At 35.7% G+C, this 17,969-nt stretch overlaps 4 protein-coding genes across 4 annotated transcripts; 1 reads left to right on the top strand and 3 right to left on the bottom strand.

Moving 5' to 3' along the window:
* Window positions 1–8,967: 8,967 nt before the first annotated feature.
* On the bottom strand, window positions 8,968–10,986 carry HCC1 (electron transport SCO1/SenC family protein). The gene is made up of 7 exons (XM_078970223.1): window positions 10,763–10,986; window positions 10,519–10,683; window positions 10,240–10,330; window positions 9,711–9,923; window positions 9,534–9,623; window positions 9,316–9,448; window positions 8,968–9,226 (listed from the first exon to the last, which is right to left on the bottom strand). Exons 1-7 carry the CDS (start codon window positions 10,898–10,900, stop codon window positions 9,109–9,111), a joined length of 948 nt encoding a protein of 315 aa, XP_078826349.1. The 5' UTR covers window positions 10,901–10,986; the 3' UTR covers window positions 8,968–9,108.
* A 129-nt stretch (window positions 10,987–11,115) lies between these two features.
* On the top strand, window positions 11,116–12,295 carry CXIP2 (CAX-interacting protein 2). Its single transcript, XM_078970224.1, has 2 exons — window positions 11,116–11,620; window positions 11,700–12,295. Exons 1-2 carry the CDS (start codon window positions 11,189–11,191, stop codon window positions 12,201–12,203), a joined length of 936 nt encoding a protein of 311 aa, XP_078826350.1. The 5' UTR covers window positions 11,116–11,188; the 3' UTR covers window positions 12,204–12,295.
* A 97-nt stretch (window positions 12,296–12,392) lies between these two features.
* Window positions 12,393–13,578, bottom strand: MC9 (metacaspase 9). The gene is made up of 2 exons (XM_078970222.1): window positions 13,181–13,578; window positions 12,393–13,108 (listed from the first exon to the last, which is right to left on the bottom strand). The coding sequence occupies exons 1-2, from the start codon at window positions 13,539–13,541 to the stop codon at window positions 12,516–12,518; spliced, it is 954 nt and encodes a 317-aa protein (XP_078826348.1). The 5' UTR covers window positions 13,542–13,578; the 3' UTR covers window positions 12,393–12,515.
* A 306-nt stretch (window positions 13,579–13,884) lies between these two features.
* Window positions 13,885–17,464, bottom strand: ACX4 (acyl-CoA oxidase 4). The gene is made up of 13 exons (XM_078970221.1): window positions 17,325–17,464; window positions 16,496–16,600; window positions 16,303–16,409; window positions 16,149–16,226; window positions 15,931–16,054; window positions 15,773–15,846; window positions 15,622–15,681; window positions 15,433–15,542; window positions 15,194–15,353; window positions 15,037–15,113; window positions 14,497–14,668; window positions 14,259–14,351; window positions 13,885–14,169 (listed from the first exon to the last, which is right to left on the bottom strand). Exons 1-13 carry the CDS (start codon window positions 17,350–17,352, stop codon window positions 14,035–14,037), a joined length of 1,323 nt encoding a protein of 440 aa, XP_078826347.1. The 5' UTR covers window positions 17,353–17,464; the 3' UTR covers window positions 13,885–14,034.
* Window positions 17,465–17,969: the final 505 nt, after the last annotated feature.

A 17,969-nucleotide genomic window follows, 5' to 3' on the forward strand; every position in this document is an offset into this window, starting at 1 on the left:
CTCTTCCGACTCATTCTCACTCATGAACTTGTGTGGGAGGGTAATCTTCGATGGGACCAATTTTAATGATTGGATCCACAACATCTGAATGCTTACCCACTATAAGGACAAGGAGTATGTCCTCGAGAAGGAGCTGAAGGGGGTGACGTCAACACTGCTACTCCCAAGGAGATCGCTGCCTTCGAGGCCTACAAGCGAGATGCTACGAAAGACCATTGCATCATGCTCGCGATGATGATTGCAGAACTCCAAAAGTCCTACGAGGACTATTATCCATATGAGATGCACCAGGATTTGTTGGACAGGTACCACCTCAAAAACACCTCAGCAAAAGAATTCTTTGATTTCTGTGTTGAACATGGAATCAAGATGCATAAGACCATTCCAGAAACACCTCAGCAAAATGGAGTAGCTGAGAGGATGAATAAAATATTAAATGTAAGGGTGAAGAGAATGAGACTGCATGCAGGTTTACCCAAGATGTTATGGGCAGACCCAGTCAACATAGTTGTATACTTAATAAACAGAGGACACGCAGTCCCCATAGTGTTCAAGATTCCACAGGAAGAATGGCAAGTTCGTAAGGTTTCATTCAAACACATGAAGGTTTTCAGTTGTGTCTTGTATGTAAAAGTCAAAGACTTTGAGAGAGAGACAAGCTAGAGGTAAAGTTAAAGAAGTGCACCTTTATAGGTTATGGGTTGGATGGCATGGGATACTGCTTATGGGATAACGAGAACAAAAAGGTTATCAGAAGTTGGGATGTGGTGTCCAATGAGAATATGTTATACAAGGATGATCTTGCTAAGGGCTCAAGCAGTAACAACAACCAGAAAAGGAAGAACAAGTTGAGTTAGAAGAAACTTCAAAAACGACATTATAAAACCTGTCAGTACTCCAGAGATAGGTGAAAGTTCAAGATGCAGTGGGAGCTCTGATGAAACTAGAAAAAATGGAAGCATGGATGATAGTAGTTCAGAGAATAAAGGTATAGAAACTAAAACTCCTAATATCCGTAGATCCACTAGATTACGAAGGCCTCTAGTCATGTATTCTCCTTCAGCAAACTTCTTGTTGCTGACTGAGAATGGAGAACTTGAGTCTTATCCAGAAGCCTAGAGGATGAAAGAATCCATACAGTGGAAGAAGGATATGGAAGAAGAATTGAGCTCACTTGACAAAAATCACACTTGGTCCTTGGTTAAGCTCCCAACAGGGAAGAAAGCACTACAAAATAATTGGGTGTTTCAGGTTAAGGATGAGATTGATGGCACCAATAGATACAAGGCAAGGTTGGTATTTAAGGGTTTCCAACAAAAGAAGGGGGTTGATTATAATGAGATATTTTCTCTAGTTGTGAAGATGACTACAATCAGAATGGTTTTGGTAATTATAGCCTATAAAGATCTCCATTTAGAGCAACTATGTAACACCTGGTTCCTGGTATGTATTTTTTTTAAATTAACCATTTTGCATTTTGGCCTAGGACTCGGCTAGTTGGTGGCCCAACTCGTTGAGTAGAAGCGGATTGGACCCGGGAGTCAAGTGGCTAACTCGGCGAGTCAGAAATCAGGCTCGGCGAGTCCGTGCTGTCTGGACAAAAACCCTAATATGAGGGTTTGCACCCTATATAAACACCTTAACTCAGCCTCCCTTATCCCTAACACTCTCCTAAAGCTGCATATCGAAACCCTAGTCGTGTGTGTGTGTGTGTTAAGGCTATTTTGGTGCTTTTGTTGACTTGTGAAGCTTGGAAGGAAGAAGAGAAGCTTGAGTATTCAACTTGGGGCTTGTAGATCCAGAAATCTCATTCCATTTTCAACTTAATCAAGGTAAAATGCTCCTGCTTTGGTCTTTCATTTGGTTGTTCATCTTTAGAATGTGGATCTTGGGTGCATTTAGGGCTTTTCAAGCCATTTTCGGATTTAAGGAGTGTTATGTGGACTCTAACTTCAAATCTGGGCCTCAAGAGGGGTCTCATGGCATAAAGGTGCCAAATTTAAGGCCATGAGAGCCCCATGCACATTGTAGGACACTTTATATGGATTCTTGAGCTAAAAACCCCATGCATGTGCATCAAGTTTGGAACTTTATGTATAAAATGGACATTATGAGGCCATATCTATGGTTTTGGTGTGTTAGACCTCATTTAAATCAATTGTATGGAATTGGTCAAGGTTGGACTCGGCGAGTTGTTCTTGGCACTCGACGAGTTGGTGACCACTGTGCACCAAACCCTTCTTGTGAATGGGTAAATGTTAGGAAGGAAGTCCCTTGTGGGTTTAGACGCAAAAAGGGACCTGGAAGCCATGGGACTCGGCGAGTGGTATGAGCAGACTCGGCGATTCCATAGCAATCTCCCAATCTTTGAAGATGGACTCGAAGATTTGTTCATATAACTTGACGAGTCATAGACTGGACAAGTTCTTAAGTTGGAGATAAACTCGATGAGTACAAGAAGGAACTCGGCGAGTCGGATGAAGATGGTCTTGATGTTATGATTGAAGGAGAAACGGTCGAGTTTTGCTAGACTCGACGAGTGGAGTTGGGGTTTTGTATGGGATTAGTGAAGCATGGACTCGACGAGTTGGTAGGCCAACTCGGCGAGTCAGGTCAACTGAATGTTGACTTTGACTAAACTTGGACTGACCCTATTTAGGGTTGTATGTGATGTGTGTTGACTTGAAGGTTGTCGTGTAGGGATCGAGGAGTCGTAGGGAGTCGACTTGTGCGTCGAGGATAGTTCAGACACTGCACAACATTGAGGTGAGTTACCTTCCAGTAGGGGTGGGTCTAAGGCCACAATGTCAGCCCACCAAAAAGGGGTATTTATAAGATAATGGTCTTTGTGATAATTATCTTGGTCTGGTTAAGTGATTTATCTGGATTATATGTTATGTGTTTAGTAGGGATTAGTTTCCCTAACAGTGGTCCGTAGGACCCAAGGGTAGGTCAGTACCCGGATACGCCTGACTGTATGCTCATATCTGTTGATTGCATGTTAGTAGTAGGGGGTAAAATAGTCCCCAGTTACCGGTTGAAAGATACCGATACTGATTACCAGTTGAAAGATATTGATGATGGTTACCGGTTGAAAGACATCGATGATGGTTACCGGTTGAAAGATACCGATGAAGGTTACCGGTTGAAAGATACCGATGAATGTTACTGGTTGAAAGATACTGACGATATTGTATAGTATGTGGTATGATGGGGGAACTCACTAAGCTTTGTGCTTACAGTTTTGGTTTTGGTTTCAGGTACCTCTTCGTCGAAGGGAAAAGAGCCGGCGGCATAGCAGCGCATCACACACACTCACATGTTCCACAATAAGTTTTGGGATTGTACTCTGATTTTCAATACTTATGATGTTATGGTTTGAAATACAACATTATGATTTTGTATTGGATGTTTTATTAACGATGTTTTGGTAAAAATTTTGTTAAATACGTTAAACCAAAAATGAAATTTTTGGCCTTGAAAATTGGGTCGTTACAAACTAGACGTGAAAACACCTTTTCTCCACGATGGCCTTGAAGAAGACATCTACATGGTAGAACCATAAGGTTTTCCCATAGTTGGCAAGGAAAATATGGTATGCAAACTAAAGAAAAGCTTGTATGGTTTGAAGCAGGCTCCAAGGCAATGGTACTTGAACTTTGATAACTTCATGTAGAGGAATGGGTACAACAGATGTGAGATGGATCATTGTTGTTATATGAAGAAATTCAAGTCCTCTTATATCATGAGCATAGCCAGGGACAAAGTTACCGGTACACTAAAGAAGCAGCTGGCTAGTGAGTTCGAGATGAAGGAGTTAGGGGTTGCTAAACAAATATTGGGCATGAGCATAGCCAAGGACAAAGTTATCGGTACACTAAAACTTTCACAAGCCAAGTACATCAAGAAAGTTGTAGAAAAGTTCAACATGGCAGATGCGAAAGCCAGAAGTACACCATTAGGGAGTCAGTTGAGACTTAACAAGAAGCAATCCCCAAAAATAGAAGAAGACATAGAATACATGGCTAAAGTTCCCTATGTATCTACAGTTGGTAGTTTAATGTATGCAATGATATGCACCAGACCAGATATTGCTCATGTAATGAGAGTTGTGAGCAGATTCATGTCAAATCCAAGAAGACAACATTGGGAAGGAGTGAAATGATTTCTACGCTACTTAAAATGAACAAGTGAGTGTACTTAAAAGGAACAACTAAGTGTTCCTTGTGTTTCAGGAAAGAGCACAACGGGTTATGTGTTCACAATTAGAGGTACAACAATCACCTGGATGTTAAGGTTACAAAAGAGTGTTGCTCTTTCAACCACAGAAGCAGAATACATGGCACTTGCAGAAGCTGCCAAAGAGCTCATATGGTTGAAGAGTTTCATGTCATAACTTGGAATGCAACAGGAGGATTGTGTATTGCATTGTGACAAAAAAAGTGTTGTTCACTTAGCAAAGAATCTAGTGTTTCACAGTAGAATGAAACACATTCAGATGAAGTACCATTTCATTTCATTTGAGATTTAATCAATGAAGGAACTATAAACTTGACGAAAATCCTTGGAATGAAGAATCCAACTGATATGTTCACCAAGGTGGCTACCACTAAGAAGTTGAAGCTTTACATGGCTTCAAATGGCCTTTCAGAAGTTTGAAGAAAAGTGTTTGGCAGAGAGAGAGAGAGAGAGAGAAAGAGAAAGAGAGAGAGAGAGAGAGAGAGAGAGAGTACTTTGAGGAATGGTGAAATTGAATGACAGACGAAGTTGTTCAAGCCTTCAAGTGGGAGATTGTTGAGGTATGAAATCTTGGGGTTCATGGATCACGTAACAAAGGAATAGATCATTTGAGAAGGTAATGGACCGTTTGACAAAGGAACGGATTAAGTGCCAAAGGAACAGATCATATAAAAGGGGGTTTGGAGCACTTGGAAGAGGTTTGGAGCACTTGTGAGTGATATGGAGAAACAATGGGACCTTTTTGCATCATCTGATAAAGGTATGGGCCAAGAAGGATGTTGTTGCGCCATAAGCACTCCTTCTTGTGCCATGCTACTCCTTCTTGCACCATGAGGTATCCCTCTTACGCCATGAGGTTTCCTCTTGCGCCATGGAGTATACTGTTGTGCCAATCATGTTCTTGTTGCACCAATGTGGTGATGTTGCTCCAACCTAGAAGTTCTTGCGCCACACTTGAAGCATGTTGTGTCATCCTTGTACATGTTGTGCCATCATGGTTCAAGATGGGTCATTTTGGTTCCTTGATGAGCCAAGTATGCTATGAAGTCCTCTATGATGCTCAAGATCGTTCAAGGATGCTCAGAAGTTGGTATTTCTCAAGTAGTAGACCATGTTGTGTCACCATGATCGATGTTGGGCCATTAGTGTTCATGATGCTCCACTATGGCACAAGGTGCTCCATCATGTGTGTTGTTGATGCTCATGGGTTCTATGACGTGGAAGAATGTTCCAGAAGATGTTGCATGGCGTAATATGATTGGTTGTCACCATTCATGGGCCTATGAGCCAATGGGATTGGCCATTAGGGTTTTAAGTTTGTTCCCTCAAGTATAAATACACTCATACCCCCATCATTGTGAATTACTAGATTTATCTGAGAGCTCAAAGTGAGATACAATTTTGAGTGCTTGTAATAGTTTCAGAAAGTTAATAAAATCCTCTCTCTCTCTCTCTCTCTCTCTCTCTCTCTCTCTCTCTCTCTCTCTCTTTTGTTCGCACGTGGACGTAAGTCAACTTGATCGAACCACGTTAAATATCGTGTTATTTTGATTTGCATTTTTCATAAGTTTTGTAAGTTCACCAAAGTTTGTTTTTGATATTTTTCTTAAGTACTTAACTTGTTTTGTTGACACCCAACACCAAATTGATGTAGCAAAAAATGCATAATAGACAATTATAAATCATGTATTGTCGGATGTGTTAAAACAAAGGGTAATAACGTTTATTAGATGAAAAGATCACAAAGGGTTGAGAAACTTTCTCCGACTCTTCTATTTTCACTCAAATAAAAAAAAAAAAAAAAACAAAAAAAACAAAAAAAACAAAAACAAAAACAAAACAACTGAGGCAAAGTTACATATATGCAAAGGGTATTCATGGACACCCCTTGCTTTGGAAATTTATTTTCAGTATACATAATGTTTTTCTAAAAACACCCTTAAATTTTCAAGATTGACACCCTTGAATAACTATATTCTATTTTTTTCTAAGGACACGCTTAAGATTTCAAGATTAACACCCTTGGATTTTTGAATAAAAGATTATTAACCATATACAATTTAAGTTGTAACAGATTATAACAAATTAGAAAATGGAAAGTGACAAAAAAAAAAAAGGAAAAAATAAGGATATATAAAAGATTTTCACAAAAAAGCATTGATAATCGACATATGTTGGTTGCCTCTCCGTGAATCTATGACTCTCTAGATCTCCGACCACCGCATCTGCTTGTCGCTTCATCGGGAACCACCACGTTTTCTGCCCATCTTGTTTTTGTACATCTCCGCCGTGCGTCATCCACTAGAGTCCAAAGTTCAGACAATAGTTTTGTTCTTGAAAATCTGGGAGGTTATCCTCCTTGTGGAAATTTGATGGTTGTTTTTATGTTGTTAAATGATAAAAGGGCAGAATATGAGAGTCTCTCGTCTATAAGAGTCTCTCCTCTATGATCAATGTTTATTTTTAGGTATCTGAAAAAGTTGAAGAGCAATTTTAAAAGTGAATAGATAGCACACAGTGTCATAAACTATTGTCCGACAACTACTCCATTACTAACTATTAATTTCATTTAGCTTGAGTCCTTTAAAATTCACTTTTGCAAATTTACTCAAATTCTGTTTTGCTATTTATTAGTCAATGCTAATGATTTTAATTGTGTCTAGTATAATTTGTTTGCTTGCTTGTTATATATAATAGTAATATAAAATACCTTAAATGTTGAGTTTTAATTCAGTAGTTTTATATATAGATTTATGTTTTTTAAATTTGATTATATATTTCGATAGATGATTATGTGTTTATAATTTTTTTTATTTCAGGTATAATGTTAAGATTAATAAAATAAAAAAATAAAAAAATAATAATAAAAGATAAACCAAGCTCTTTATAAAGAAAAACAAGTTGCATAATAAAATGAATGATACTGTCATATATATAGAATAAGATGTTACCTGACAATCTACTTATCGATTGTTTTTGAAATATGAAAACCCCGCAATTGTCAGATATTTACAAGTATTTTTAATATTACGTTCGATATTATATATGGACAAACCGACCGGTAAAAAATCAACATTTTTATTTTGTTATCCAATCAAAGATAGACACCCTAAAACCTGGACAACTGAACCCAATTTAAAAGAGATAAAATATAACTTAATTAGGATATAATTCCTAAATACAATAAAAACAATAATCGTTTGCTACTAGTTAACCCTTATCTTTTCCATTCTTTATCAAAAAGACTTGTAAAGCATAAAACATAATAATTTATTATTTACATATATTATTTTGAGTTAGAGAAAATAAAAGGCTCTTTCTTATTCATTTGTGACTTAGTTATTCTTTTTGTTATTATTTTGTGTTATGAAGTTTGTTTGTGAATTTGGTTTGATAGCTCAAAATTTATGAAATTTATTATGTAATAAGAACTAGAAAATATACCTCTTTGTCTAGTTAACCTCGTTCGTTTTTGAGACAAATGGTCAACAGTCTTTGAGACAATTGATAACGAATATAATTGTTTGCAACTAGAAATGCTAAAGGAAATTTAATAAACTAAGACTACAGATTTAGTGATAGTCCATTGATAAATTTTGCAATGTATATAAAAATGTTTGTATTTTAGTTTCTTCCAATATCTCAAAACAAAAGAAGTGAAAACAATCGTCCAAAAGAAAGACAACTAACAAAGACATTTACAATCTCATCCTAATAATGTATCCAAGATGATATTTTTTCATGCATGAAATGAGGCAACCAAAGTTAATTAATATTTGGAAATCTCATATGAAAGCAATGACAACCTACTATCTATCATGGACATATTGCCTTATTCAGTTCATGTAAGAAATGGACATTTTTATTTTGTTATCCAATTAGAGGCGGACACCACTACTACTCCTAGATGCACCACTAAAAAAAACACCCTAAAACCTGAACAATTGAACCCTATTTAAAGGAGATAAAATATAACTTAATTAGGATATAATTTCTAAATACAATAAAAACAATAATCTTACCTTGCTATACATGCTACTAGTTAACCATTATCTTTTCCATTCTTTATCAAAAACACTTGTAAAGCATAAAACATAATAATTTATGATTTACATATATGGACAAACCAGCTTTAAAAGAGTTCCTCCTCCGTATATTATATATATATATATATATATATATATATATATATATATATATATATATCCTATTCACGAGTTTTATCTACATTTTGGCGTAAAATTTTTACATTTCTATTTTTAATTTAAGCATTTTTCTTCACATGGTTATGGTACCTGACTTTTGTGCTTTGGCAACTAAAGTCCTTCTAAGTTTATCTATGCATGACTTTGGTCCCTTACTTCTGTGGTTTGGCAACTTAAGTCCTCCTAAACTTATATTATTACTAAAAGGGTTCTTCTATTTATATCCATTACTGTCGTTGCAACGTGCTAAAATCCTAGTAATGCTCTAAAACTATCTCTACTTTATCCACAACCGAGAGAACCACGATCGAAAGGACTAAAGTACCCTTAACACTACTTAGAAGTACATCACATCGACCCAATTATAGCAATATAATCAAAATATAAAACAACTTTTATAGTACATTTTGGTTGATTTTTCAAAACAATGTCTTATTAAGAACAAGTAAACAAACAATCATATGGATTTCAGATGTTAGCTAATGTACTTCTTAAGAACTAAGACACATGAAAATAGTGGAAATATTGTAACATTTAAGTCCATAATTACTTAATTAATCCAATTATTAGTATAATCCATTTCAAAAAAAAATATACTAAAATGTTAATCCCCTCAATCCTAAAAGAAGAAAGTTCATAAACCTCTCAAGAGGGTGTAAATGCATTAGGCTCTAGCTTTTTTGTATTGCTTGATTTCATTAATGATTCCTTCTGTAAGAGCATCCACATCGTTATTTTTTCCAAAGAATTTTATAAACTCCATATTCGGATCCATCAAGTACCTAAGTAACATACGAAAATAGTAAAAATTTTAATAAAAATATATTTACTTTTCTCAAATCAAAGAAACAGAATAAAGATATATACTTACATAATTATTGAGTGATCAACAAGGTAATCTGAGCCCTCTTCCTCTGTTTTCATATAGTAAACTCTATAAGCACGAGCAGCCTTTTTAATCTCATCTGGATCACCCGTAAGCCCAATCAACTTCGGGTGAAACTCTGAAATTAAAAAAAAAAAAAATCAAAATCAAAAAAAAAAAAAATTATGAAGTTCCTACAAAAAAGAAGAACAACTTTTTTATACCTTTAACATATTCAGAAACTTGTTCTACCGAATCCCTTTCTGGATCAACCGAAATAAAAACCGGGACTATTTCAAAACCTGATTTCGCCTCTGCGAATATGGAAATAAAATATTGTTTTTTTTATAATGAGTAACGTGTATTTTTTTTATGAGGAAATTTATTATTTATGTACATACTTATTTTATCAATCGCAGCAGCAAGTTTTTGAAGCTCATCCGGGCAGATATCCGGGCAGTGGGTAAAACCGAAATATATCAGAGTCCATTTGCCCTTGAAATCATTCTCAGTGACCGATTTTCCATCATGGTTAATGAGGTTGAATGGACCACCAATGGCTGCTTTTCCAGCAGAAGGTCCTTGTTTTACTGCAGTTGAAGAAGTGTTTATATCTGCAGAAGTAACAGAACGCTCATTACACATGTAATTAGATAACATATAAAGGTCTAATTAGAAATATATAAAAACTGTTAATGTAATGTTCAATCAGAAATATAGTTCATACGAAAGGCAGGTTTATAATGTAAATGATGCAATAGTTGTAGTTGTTTATGAAGTTCATAGAACATGCAAAAGCTCATCTTGTGGAAGATTTACTAACAAGATGCCAGATAAATCAAGCAATTGCAGGAAATACAGTTGTTATTATAGTCTATATCTAATCATCCCTAAAACTAAACAAATACCCTACTCACCGTAGTTATCTACCTTCAATATGCCGTTTCTTTTCCTGATCATAGTAGAAGATAACTCCAGCTCCAGTCGCAACCAGCAAAAGAAAGCTCAACCAAGAAATAGGCTGCAGATCATTGCATTATCGGTTAACTTATGCTCGGTGAATTAAAGTGCAAAGAAAGCATAGATGAAAAGCCAACATCGCTTAGAATGGATTGAGTATTTGTTTTCAGTCGTAGTAAAACCAATATCAGTATTTTCTGGTTAATACCGAAATTGACATAGAAAATCAAGATGTAGTAAGAAGATTACCCCGCCTCGAACAGATTTTCCCTGTTCTGAACTCTGATGCGAATCTCCGGATTGCTTCCCCTGATCAGAGTGAGAATCCGATGCGGTTCCTTTCAATTCTGAATCAGCTTGAGTATTAGCATTAGTAGATAGAAACCTAGGGAGCTTCGTAAACGATCCTACATCCTGAAAATTGAAGAAATAGAACACTATTTCACAACATAATTATCGAACTGATACAAGAGATAAACAAATGAGAGCGAACCGATTGAGGGAGAGGTCGGTGGAATGGTGATTTAGGAATTTCAGTGGAGAGCTGTAGTGTTAGACGAGATGTCGTGTGAGAAGAGAAGAGTCGGTAAGCACGACGGAGATGAGCAGTTTTTGATAGCACGGCAGCCATGGCTGGCAATGGTGTCGCGGCGGCTGTGTGGCGGAGTTACGTTTTAATTTGTAAATCGGCAGTCGGAGAGAAGAACCGCATATAAATCTTGGTGCCTGCGCAATGGTTTTGTGCTTTTTGAGTTAATTACAAGAATCGTACCTCGTATTTGAATAATTACAATAATCATCCCTCATATTTGAGTAAATATAAGTTTATGCTCTTTAGTTCAAAATATTTTTCACTTGCTGAAACTATAAGCTCTGACTCTCTGATTATCGTCATCAGTTCCAGCTCCTTCACGCATCAATGGCGGCGATGAACCTCTCATCATCTACTCACACCACCACCACCACCACCTCCTCTTCTCTCCGATTACTAACCGCCTCTCGCACTTACACCTCCCCTAATTCTCTTCAATGTTTTCACTCAACCCACATCAAAAACCTTTCCTTCTTCTCATTCCCTTCTTCAGTTTCGCTCAAACCCAACCACAAAATTAAAACCCGTCGTCCTCTTCTGTCTCTCGTCGTTTCTGCTCTCGGGAAGCTATCGGATACGGAATCGGTCCCCGTTCCTCCCGAATCCGACGCTGTTTCCGCCGTATTCCCCCCGGCTTCCGGTGTCTACGCCGTCTATGACAAAAACGATGATATGCAGTTTGTGGGTTTGTCCCGAAACATCCAGTCCAGCATCCTTTATCACCAGAAATCAGTACCAGAGCTCTGTGCATCCATCAAGGTACATACTTCACTTTTCCCCAAAAAAATGTTCTTAATTAGGTCTTAATAGCTTTCGAGATTAATTTGAAATCATATAGGTTGGAGTGGTGGATAATCCCGATAGATCAGCACTAACCCAAGCTTGGAAATCATGGATGGAAGAACACATAGAAGTCGCCGGAAAAGTCCCTCCCGGCAACGAGACCGGAAACACCACATGGGTCCGGCAAGCACCAAAGAAAAAGGCCGATCTCCGGATTACCCCTGGCCGAAATGTTCAACTAACAGTCCCTCTAGAAGAACTAATCGATCGTATGGTGAAAGAAAACAAGGTGGTGGCTTTCATCAAAGGGTCAAGAACAGCTCCACAATGTGGATTCTCTCAAAGAGTTGTTGGGATTTTGGATTCAGAAGGGGTGGATTACGAGAGTGTGGATGTGTTGGATGATGAACATAATGGCGGATTGAGGGAGACATTGAAGAGATATAGTAATTGGCCTACTTTTCCTCAAGTGTTTGTGAATGGTGAATTGGTAGGAGGGTGTGATATATTGTCCTCTATGCATGAAAATGGTGAGCTTTCTGGTTTGTTTAAGAAGTAGTTTATCTGATTATATCATTTTATTTGATGAAATATAAATAGAAAAGATCATGTACTTGTTCATTTGAGAATTGAAATCTGCATATTTCAGTATTTGCTTTTGCTTTCTCACATTAGACTTTAGAAGTGTAAAATATAGCAGTTGTTTATTGTAGCATCCTACTATAATTGACTAAGTACCATGCTATAATTGAGTAAGTTATTCAAAGTATATTTATAATTAAAATAAAAAAAGTAAAAAATACAATGTTGCAATAGAAATAAATGAAAGTACAAAGCTTTATTTAATACACAAATAATCGAAAGTACGTTGCTATTTCAAGAACAATGAGTTTGCATTGTCATCACTGCAATAGAGACAAGGATGTTGCACAAATCCTTGAATCTTTAAAACATTCCTAGCCCTCAACACAACCTCTTTGTTACTCAAATCACCTTGATTCTCTTTCAACACGATTTCAATCGCATTACTAAAAGCACCATAAGCTTTCCCATTACCCCCGTTAGGGTTCATATCTGCAGAAGTCTCATTTGCTTGACACCCACTTAGCAAAATCCCGTTATCTTCATGTAAGGATGGAATGGAATCGATTTCATGCGAAGGGAATCGGAATCGGAGACTTGCAGTGTCTCCAAAGAGCTCGAGAAAGTGTGTGGCGAGATCAGGTGTGTTTATGTGTGTTAGTGATGAAAGATGGAGTAGAATTGATTCAAAAGGAATGGTTTTGGATTTGGTGATGATTGGGATGGAGGTAGGGGTAGGGGTAAAATTGGAATTTTTGAGGGACGATGGGCCGATTTGCTCTTTTTCTTTGTCGATTAGTCCGCCACTATGGCAAGAATCAGAAAGAATGGTGAAAGTTGCTCCTTTTGGCACTCGATTCACTATGTTTCGGAAATCCAGATCTACAAAATTTATATTATTATAATACATGTTTGAAAGAAAATACTTAATCTGCAACACTTTTTAAAACTAACCTGTAATAAGATTAAAATCGCAAGGAACAATGGCTTCATCTAGACGACGAAAAGTGTGTGGTGGTTTAATCGAAGGAACTCGTGTTCCATGACCACTATAGTGAAAATAAAGAACATCACCTGGCTCAGCTTGGTCAACCATATGGTCAAGTGCATCCTTTATGTTTGCACCTGTTGGCATAACAAGTGAGCCAGGTGCATCGGTTAGAAGATTGATGTGATTTGGGTCGAACCCAAATCGGTTAATGAGAACTTGTCTCATGGCTAACACATCATTTATGCAACCATGTAACTCATTTGGTGTGTTTGCATAGTTGCACCCTACTAAAAGAGCTAGTTTCTTGGTTTGGGTGTCTTTCATGTTTGAATTTTGATCGAGTAGTTGGTTTTTTTGTATGGTGGTTGTATGTGGATTTATAGGAAGAATGTTTTAGGTTTTGGTGGTTGAAGCAATGTTTTCTTGTCTTGGAAGTGAACTTGGTTATTAACTTAGAAGCATAACTGTTTCTATTTTTGTATTTAATATTTTTAGATGGTGTTTGATAAAATTAAGTAAATAAATAGTGAAAGTTGAGAGATAGGAATGATCAAGACAAGGTGAGATAATGCAACTACACGAGTCATAAACTATATATGTACGTTTCTCTTTAACTTGACACACACACACACACGCGCTAAAAGAACTTAACTTAATAAACTAAAGATTTATTTTTCACGTCATCATTTATTAAAATATTTTTTAATCATCATTTATAAAGACAACTTTATTTAGACAACATTTAACGAAAAAAAAAACATTGTCTTACACAAATGAACCACCTAAATAACACAACAATTTCCACAACACATTCAAATTACAAACGGCTGATTTGGGGCTTCTTTATAACGGGCTTAAAACTAGCAATACCCGTGATCTCTCTACCAGTCACCAACGTGTTAATGTCATACGTTCCTTCATATGTGTAAATCGGCTCCAAATCTCCAAAAGCCTGTCACAAACCAAAAAAAAAAAAAAAAAGGTCAACACTTCAAACGTTATACAATTTAACACCAAAATTTTAATGAAAAAAGTGAATACCTTTGCAACTAAAAAGTCGGATATTATTCCATTCCCACCAAGTAATTCACGACCCAATGCAACGGTTTCTCTAGCCCTCAAGGTGATCCATGACTGTATGTTTGAGAAGTAGGCAATTAGATCAACAGAGTATTTAATAATATAAAATAGGATTTTAATGCATGAAATAGTAATGTAGAATATTGTAATAGAAATTAAAAAACAAATAAACAAAAGTAGGTTGATATTTGTTCCATACCTTTCCCAAGCTGGCTTGACCCGGAGTCATTTTACCACTTTCATACAACTTGCAAAGCCGCCAACCAATCAAAAACATGGCTTGGATATTAGCCAACATTTGAACTAACTTTTGTTGGTTGATTTGAAATGCTGCTAATGGAGCTCCAAATTGCTTTCTCTCTAATAAGTATCTATAAAATTTTAATTAAACAAAAAGAATTAAGAAACGTGACATGACAGAACAGGTTTCACTGTGAACAGCTTTTACTGTGGCTAACATTGTTGTACTGCGTGAATAGGACAAAAACCATAACTTTTTGTCTCGTTCAAAAGGGAGGTGATATTTCCACTTGTGTTTTTGATTCATCCACTTGAAAAAAAGGTGTTTGGACTTTTGACTTTTATACCCCTCCTTTTAAGTGAGGAGAGAATAATGTTGAGGGGTATAAACGTCAAAAACACATTTTTTTTAAGTGGATGGATCAAAAAACATGCGTGGAAATATCACCTCCCCATCCATTTGTGGAAAAGACGTAAATACCCTCATCATCCTCATTACCTATGGCACATATCGTAGACACCCATTGTGATGCCGATAGGTTGCCAGGCAACCATGACACGGGAAACCGCAAGCACCTACATTCGGGTAAGGGTAAATACGTAAATTTAAGTGTATTTGTTTTCTACAATTAAAAAAAAAAAAAAAAGGAAACTACTTTGCTTGTATCTTGGAAAGAGTTGACCCCAGGTAACCTATCTTCATCAGGGACAAAAACTTTTTGTAAAAGAATATCTCCATTTTGAACCATTCTAAGCCCGATTTTATTTTCTATTTTTGTCGCTTTTAGCCCTGGTGAATTCTTCTTTAAAATGAATCTGTAACAAAATACTTGTTAAAAAAATAATAATAATACCTAATGGTAAATTTAAACATGATTGAAATAATTATTTTTACCCATTTATCTGGTTTGTGTTTTTGTTTTTAGCAAAAATAACCAAAATATCTGCAAAAGTGCTGTTTCCAATCCATCGTTTTTGGCCTTCAATCACCCATCCTCCTTCCACCTGATAATTTAATATCATCAGAAATATAAAAAAATAAAAATAAAAAATGGGATCATGGTGTTGACTGTTGAGTGTTGACCTTTGTTGCTGTTGTTCTAAGGCCACTTGCATCACTTCCATAATCAGGTTCAGTCAACCCCTAATAATAAAAAAAAAATTATATTAAAAAAAATAGAAGAAAATAAATTGAAACTATTTTATATTTATTAGATAAAAGCTCAATCACTCACCCAACAAGCTATAGTGTCAAGTTTTGCAAGTGATGGTAAATATTTCTGTTTTTGTGTTTCTGATCCACATAAAGCTGTTGTTGAAAGAATAACAAGTTAGAAGATTTAAAAATAAATAAATAAATTAACTGATTTTAAAATTAAAATCAAGATCTTACATATGGTGAGCATTGCCAATGAAGAATGAACTAAAATAAAAGTAGAGCAACTTGCATCAACTCTGGCTATTTCTGCTGTAGCTAATGCATTTGCAGTGACAGAAAAACCTGGACAACCATACCCCTGAAAAGTGAAAAATTCAACTCTTTTAACAAACAATTGCAATATTTATGATCTAAAAAAAGAATTTAAAACAGATGTTATTTACTCAAAATACCTTGATAGTTCCACCAGCTATATTCAAAGCTCCTAGTTTTGGAACAACTTCAAATGGAAACTCTGCCTTTTCCCAATACTGCATTGATTTGTTAAAACTTAACATCAGTTTTGAATATATCTAGTGTGTGTGTGTGTGGGTGGGTGGGGGGTACCTTGGTCATTATTGGAGCAATTTCTTTCTCCACACATGCTCTTACTCGTAGTCTTAGAGCTTGTTCCTCAGGGGTAAGAAGGTCAGCAAAGTGATAGTAGTCTGAGGCTGCAAATGTTAAGTAATAAAAGGGATTATAAAGGGCAGAATAAAGGTGTTGTGTTCTTAAGCTTAAATAGTCTTTTCAAACTTACTGCAAGGTGGAAAGATTGAAGCTGGTGTTGCTTGAGGAAATGCAATGGAGACATCCATTGGTGGAAAATTGGAATGTGAGCTCTCTGAATCGTTGTTTTGGTCATCTGTGTAAAAGAAAAGGAGAAAATTTGATAATTAGAATCCATGAATCAAGAAACTATACAATGGACCCTATTTGACTATTTCAAATGATCAGAAAAAGTGCAATTTCGTGTCTTCATTCTCTTTAAAATCTTTCTACTAGAGTTAATATCTTGTGAATTCCTTGTCTGAAAGGTAGAAGAATATAAAGATAAAACTGCAAAAGAAAAGGCGACATCTTAACTTTCTCCCTTAACGGAAAGTAAGAGAGAAAGAAAAAGGATTAAGTCAACACTCAACAGGCCCTATTTGGGGAAGTTACAGACGCCTGTACAATTACAGAAAAAAATGAACTAATTTCAAACTCGAGATCGAACTGTAGCTCATCAATCACAAAGCGCATGCATGAATCATCAAATGGATTTTAAACGATAAAGTTTTAAAAATTAGTGATCGAATTGAGCAAATTTCAGCATAGAGTTCAAGTTCAGGTCATCAGGTGAATGAACTTTGTCGGCGATTTTCGAATTCGAGGTTTTGGGTTTACTTTGCAAATTGCAATTAAATTAAGTACGCCTCATTAATCATAAAACACACAAACAATCATCAACAGTATCGAAATTTCAAGACTCAATTGAGTTTTCAGCATAAAGCTGTACATAACATCAACAACAAATAAAATAAAATAAATCACATGAAGATGATGATGATGATAAGAACAAGTACAGAGAGAGTAATTGAATATACCGCGAGGTTTAGATGATTGCATAGTCATGGTGATTCCCGAGACGAAGGATCAAGTAAGAGCTGAGGATCCGTATAGAGAGAAAGTGGTTGAAGCAAGACGAAATCTTGGTTTTCTATTTACTATTGTCTTCCCCCTCCGGTATGGCAATTGGACCCATGATCATATTCTTATTTATCCTTTTAGAAAATCTTTTTTTTTTTTTTTTTTTTTTTTTTTTTTTTTTTGTGTCAAAACGAATAAATTTCATAGAATTATAATTTTTAGAATATTTAATTAATATGAAATATTTTTGACAGCTTTTATAATTTTATAATATTTAATTAATATGAAATATTTTAGACAGCTTTTATAATTTTATAATATTTAATTAATATGAAATATTTTAGACAGCTTTCAATCTTTGCAAGTCTAGTTAGGCTTAGTTTGAAAATTATAAAGCTAGATTTTAGCTTTTAGATTAGGTCATTAAAAAATTAGTTTACAGGTTATTTTATAAATTAAATAGACTATTTTTATAGTTTTAAGAAACCGTTAAATTAGAATAAACAGGTTGTCTTTGCCAAACATTGTTTTGTTTTGTTTGTTTTTTCGAAACAAAAACGTTTGAAGTTTGCGGGTTATTTCTATAATTTTTTTGCAGTATA

The sequence above is a fragment of the Lactuca saligna genome, chromosome 8 (assembly GCF_052625555.1).
Source record: "Lactuca saligna cultivar CGN05327 chromosome 8, ASM5262555v1, whole genome shotgun sequence".
In the NCBI taxonomy this organism is placed as follows: domain Eukaryota; kingdom Viridiplantae; phylum Streptophyta; class Magnoliopsida; order Asterales; family Asteraceae; genus Lactuca; species Lactuca saligna.

Excerpts from the sequence above, each read along its gene's own strand:
- HCC1 (XM_078970223.1), bottom strand. The coding sequence starts at position 10,900 with ATGGCTGCCGTGCTATCAAAAACTGCTCATCTCCGTCGTGCTTACCGA. Across the intron at positions 10,684-10,762 it reads ACCGACCTCTCCCTCAATCG|GATGTAGGATCGTTTACGAA; the intron begins GTTCGCTCTCAT and ends TTCAATTTTCAG. Across the intron at positions 9,624-9,710 it reads TGCTGCGATTGATAAAATAA|AGGCGAAATCAGGTTTTGAA; the intron begins GTATGTACATAA and ends CCATATTCGCAG.
- CXIP2 (XM_078970224.1), top strand. The coding sequence starts at position 11,189 with ATGGCGGCGATGAACCTCTCATCATCTACTCACACCACCACCACCACC. Across the intron at positions 11,621-11,699 it reads AGCTCTGTGCATCCATCAAG|GTTGGAGTGGTGGATAATCC; the intron begins GTACATACTTCA and ends GAAATCATATAG.
- MC9 (XM_078970222.1), bottom strand. The coding sequence starts at position 13,541 with ATGAAAGACACCCAAACCAAGAAACTAGCTCTTTTAGTAGGGTGCAAC. Across the intron at positions 13,109-13,180 it reads CGATTTTAATCTTATTACAG|ATCTGGATTTCCGAAACATA; the intron begins GTTAGTTTTAAA and ends TAAATTTTGTAG.
- ACX4 (XM_078970221.1), bottom strand. The coding sequence starts at position 17,352 with ATGACTATGCAATCATCTAAACCTCGCG. Across the intron at positions 16,601-17,324 it reads GCAATCATCTAAACCTCGCG|ATGACCAAAACAACGATTCA; the intron begins GTATATTCAATT and ends TCTTTTACACAG. Across the intron at positions 15,682-15,772 it reads TTGACACTATAGCTTGTTGG|GGGTTGACTGAACCTGATTA; the intron begins GTGAGTGATTGA and ends TTTTATTATTAG.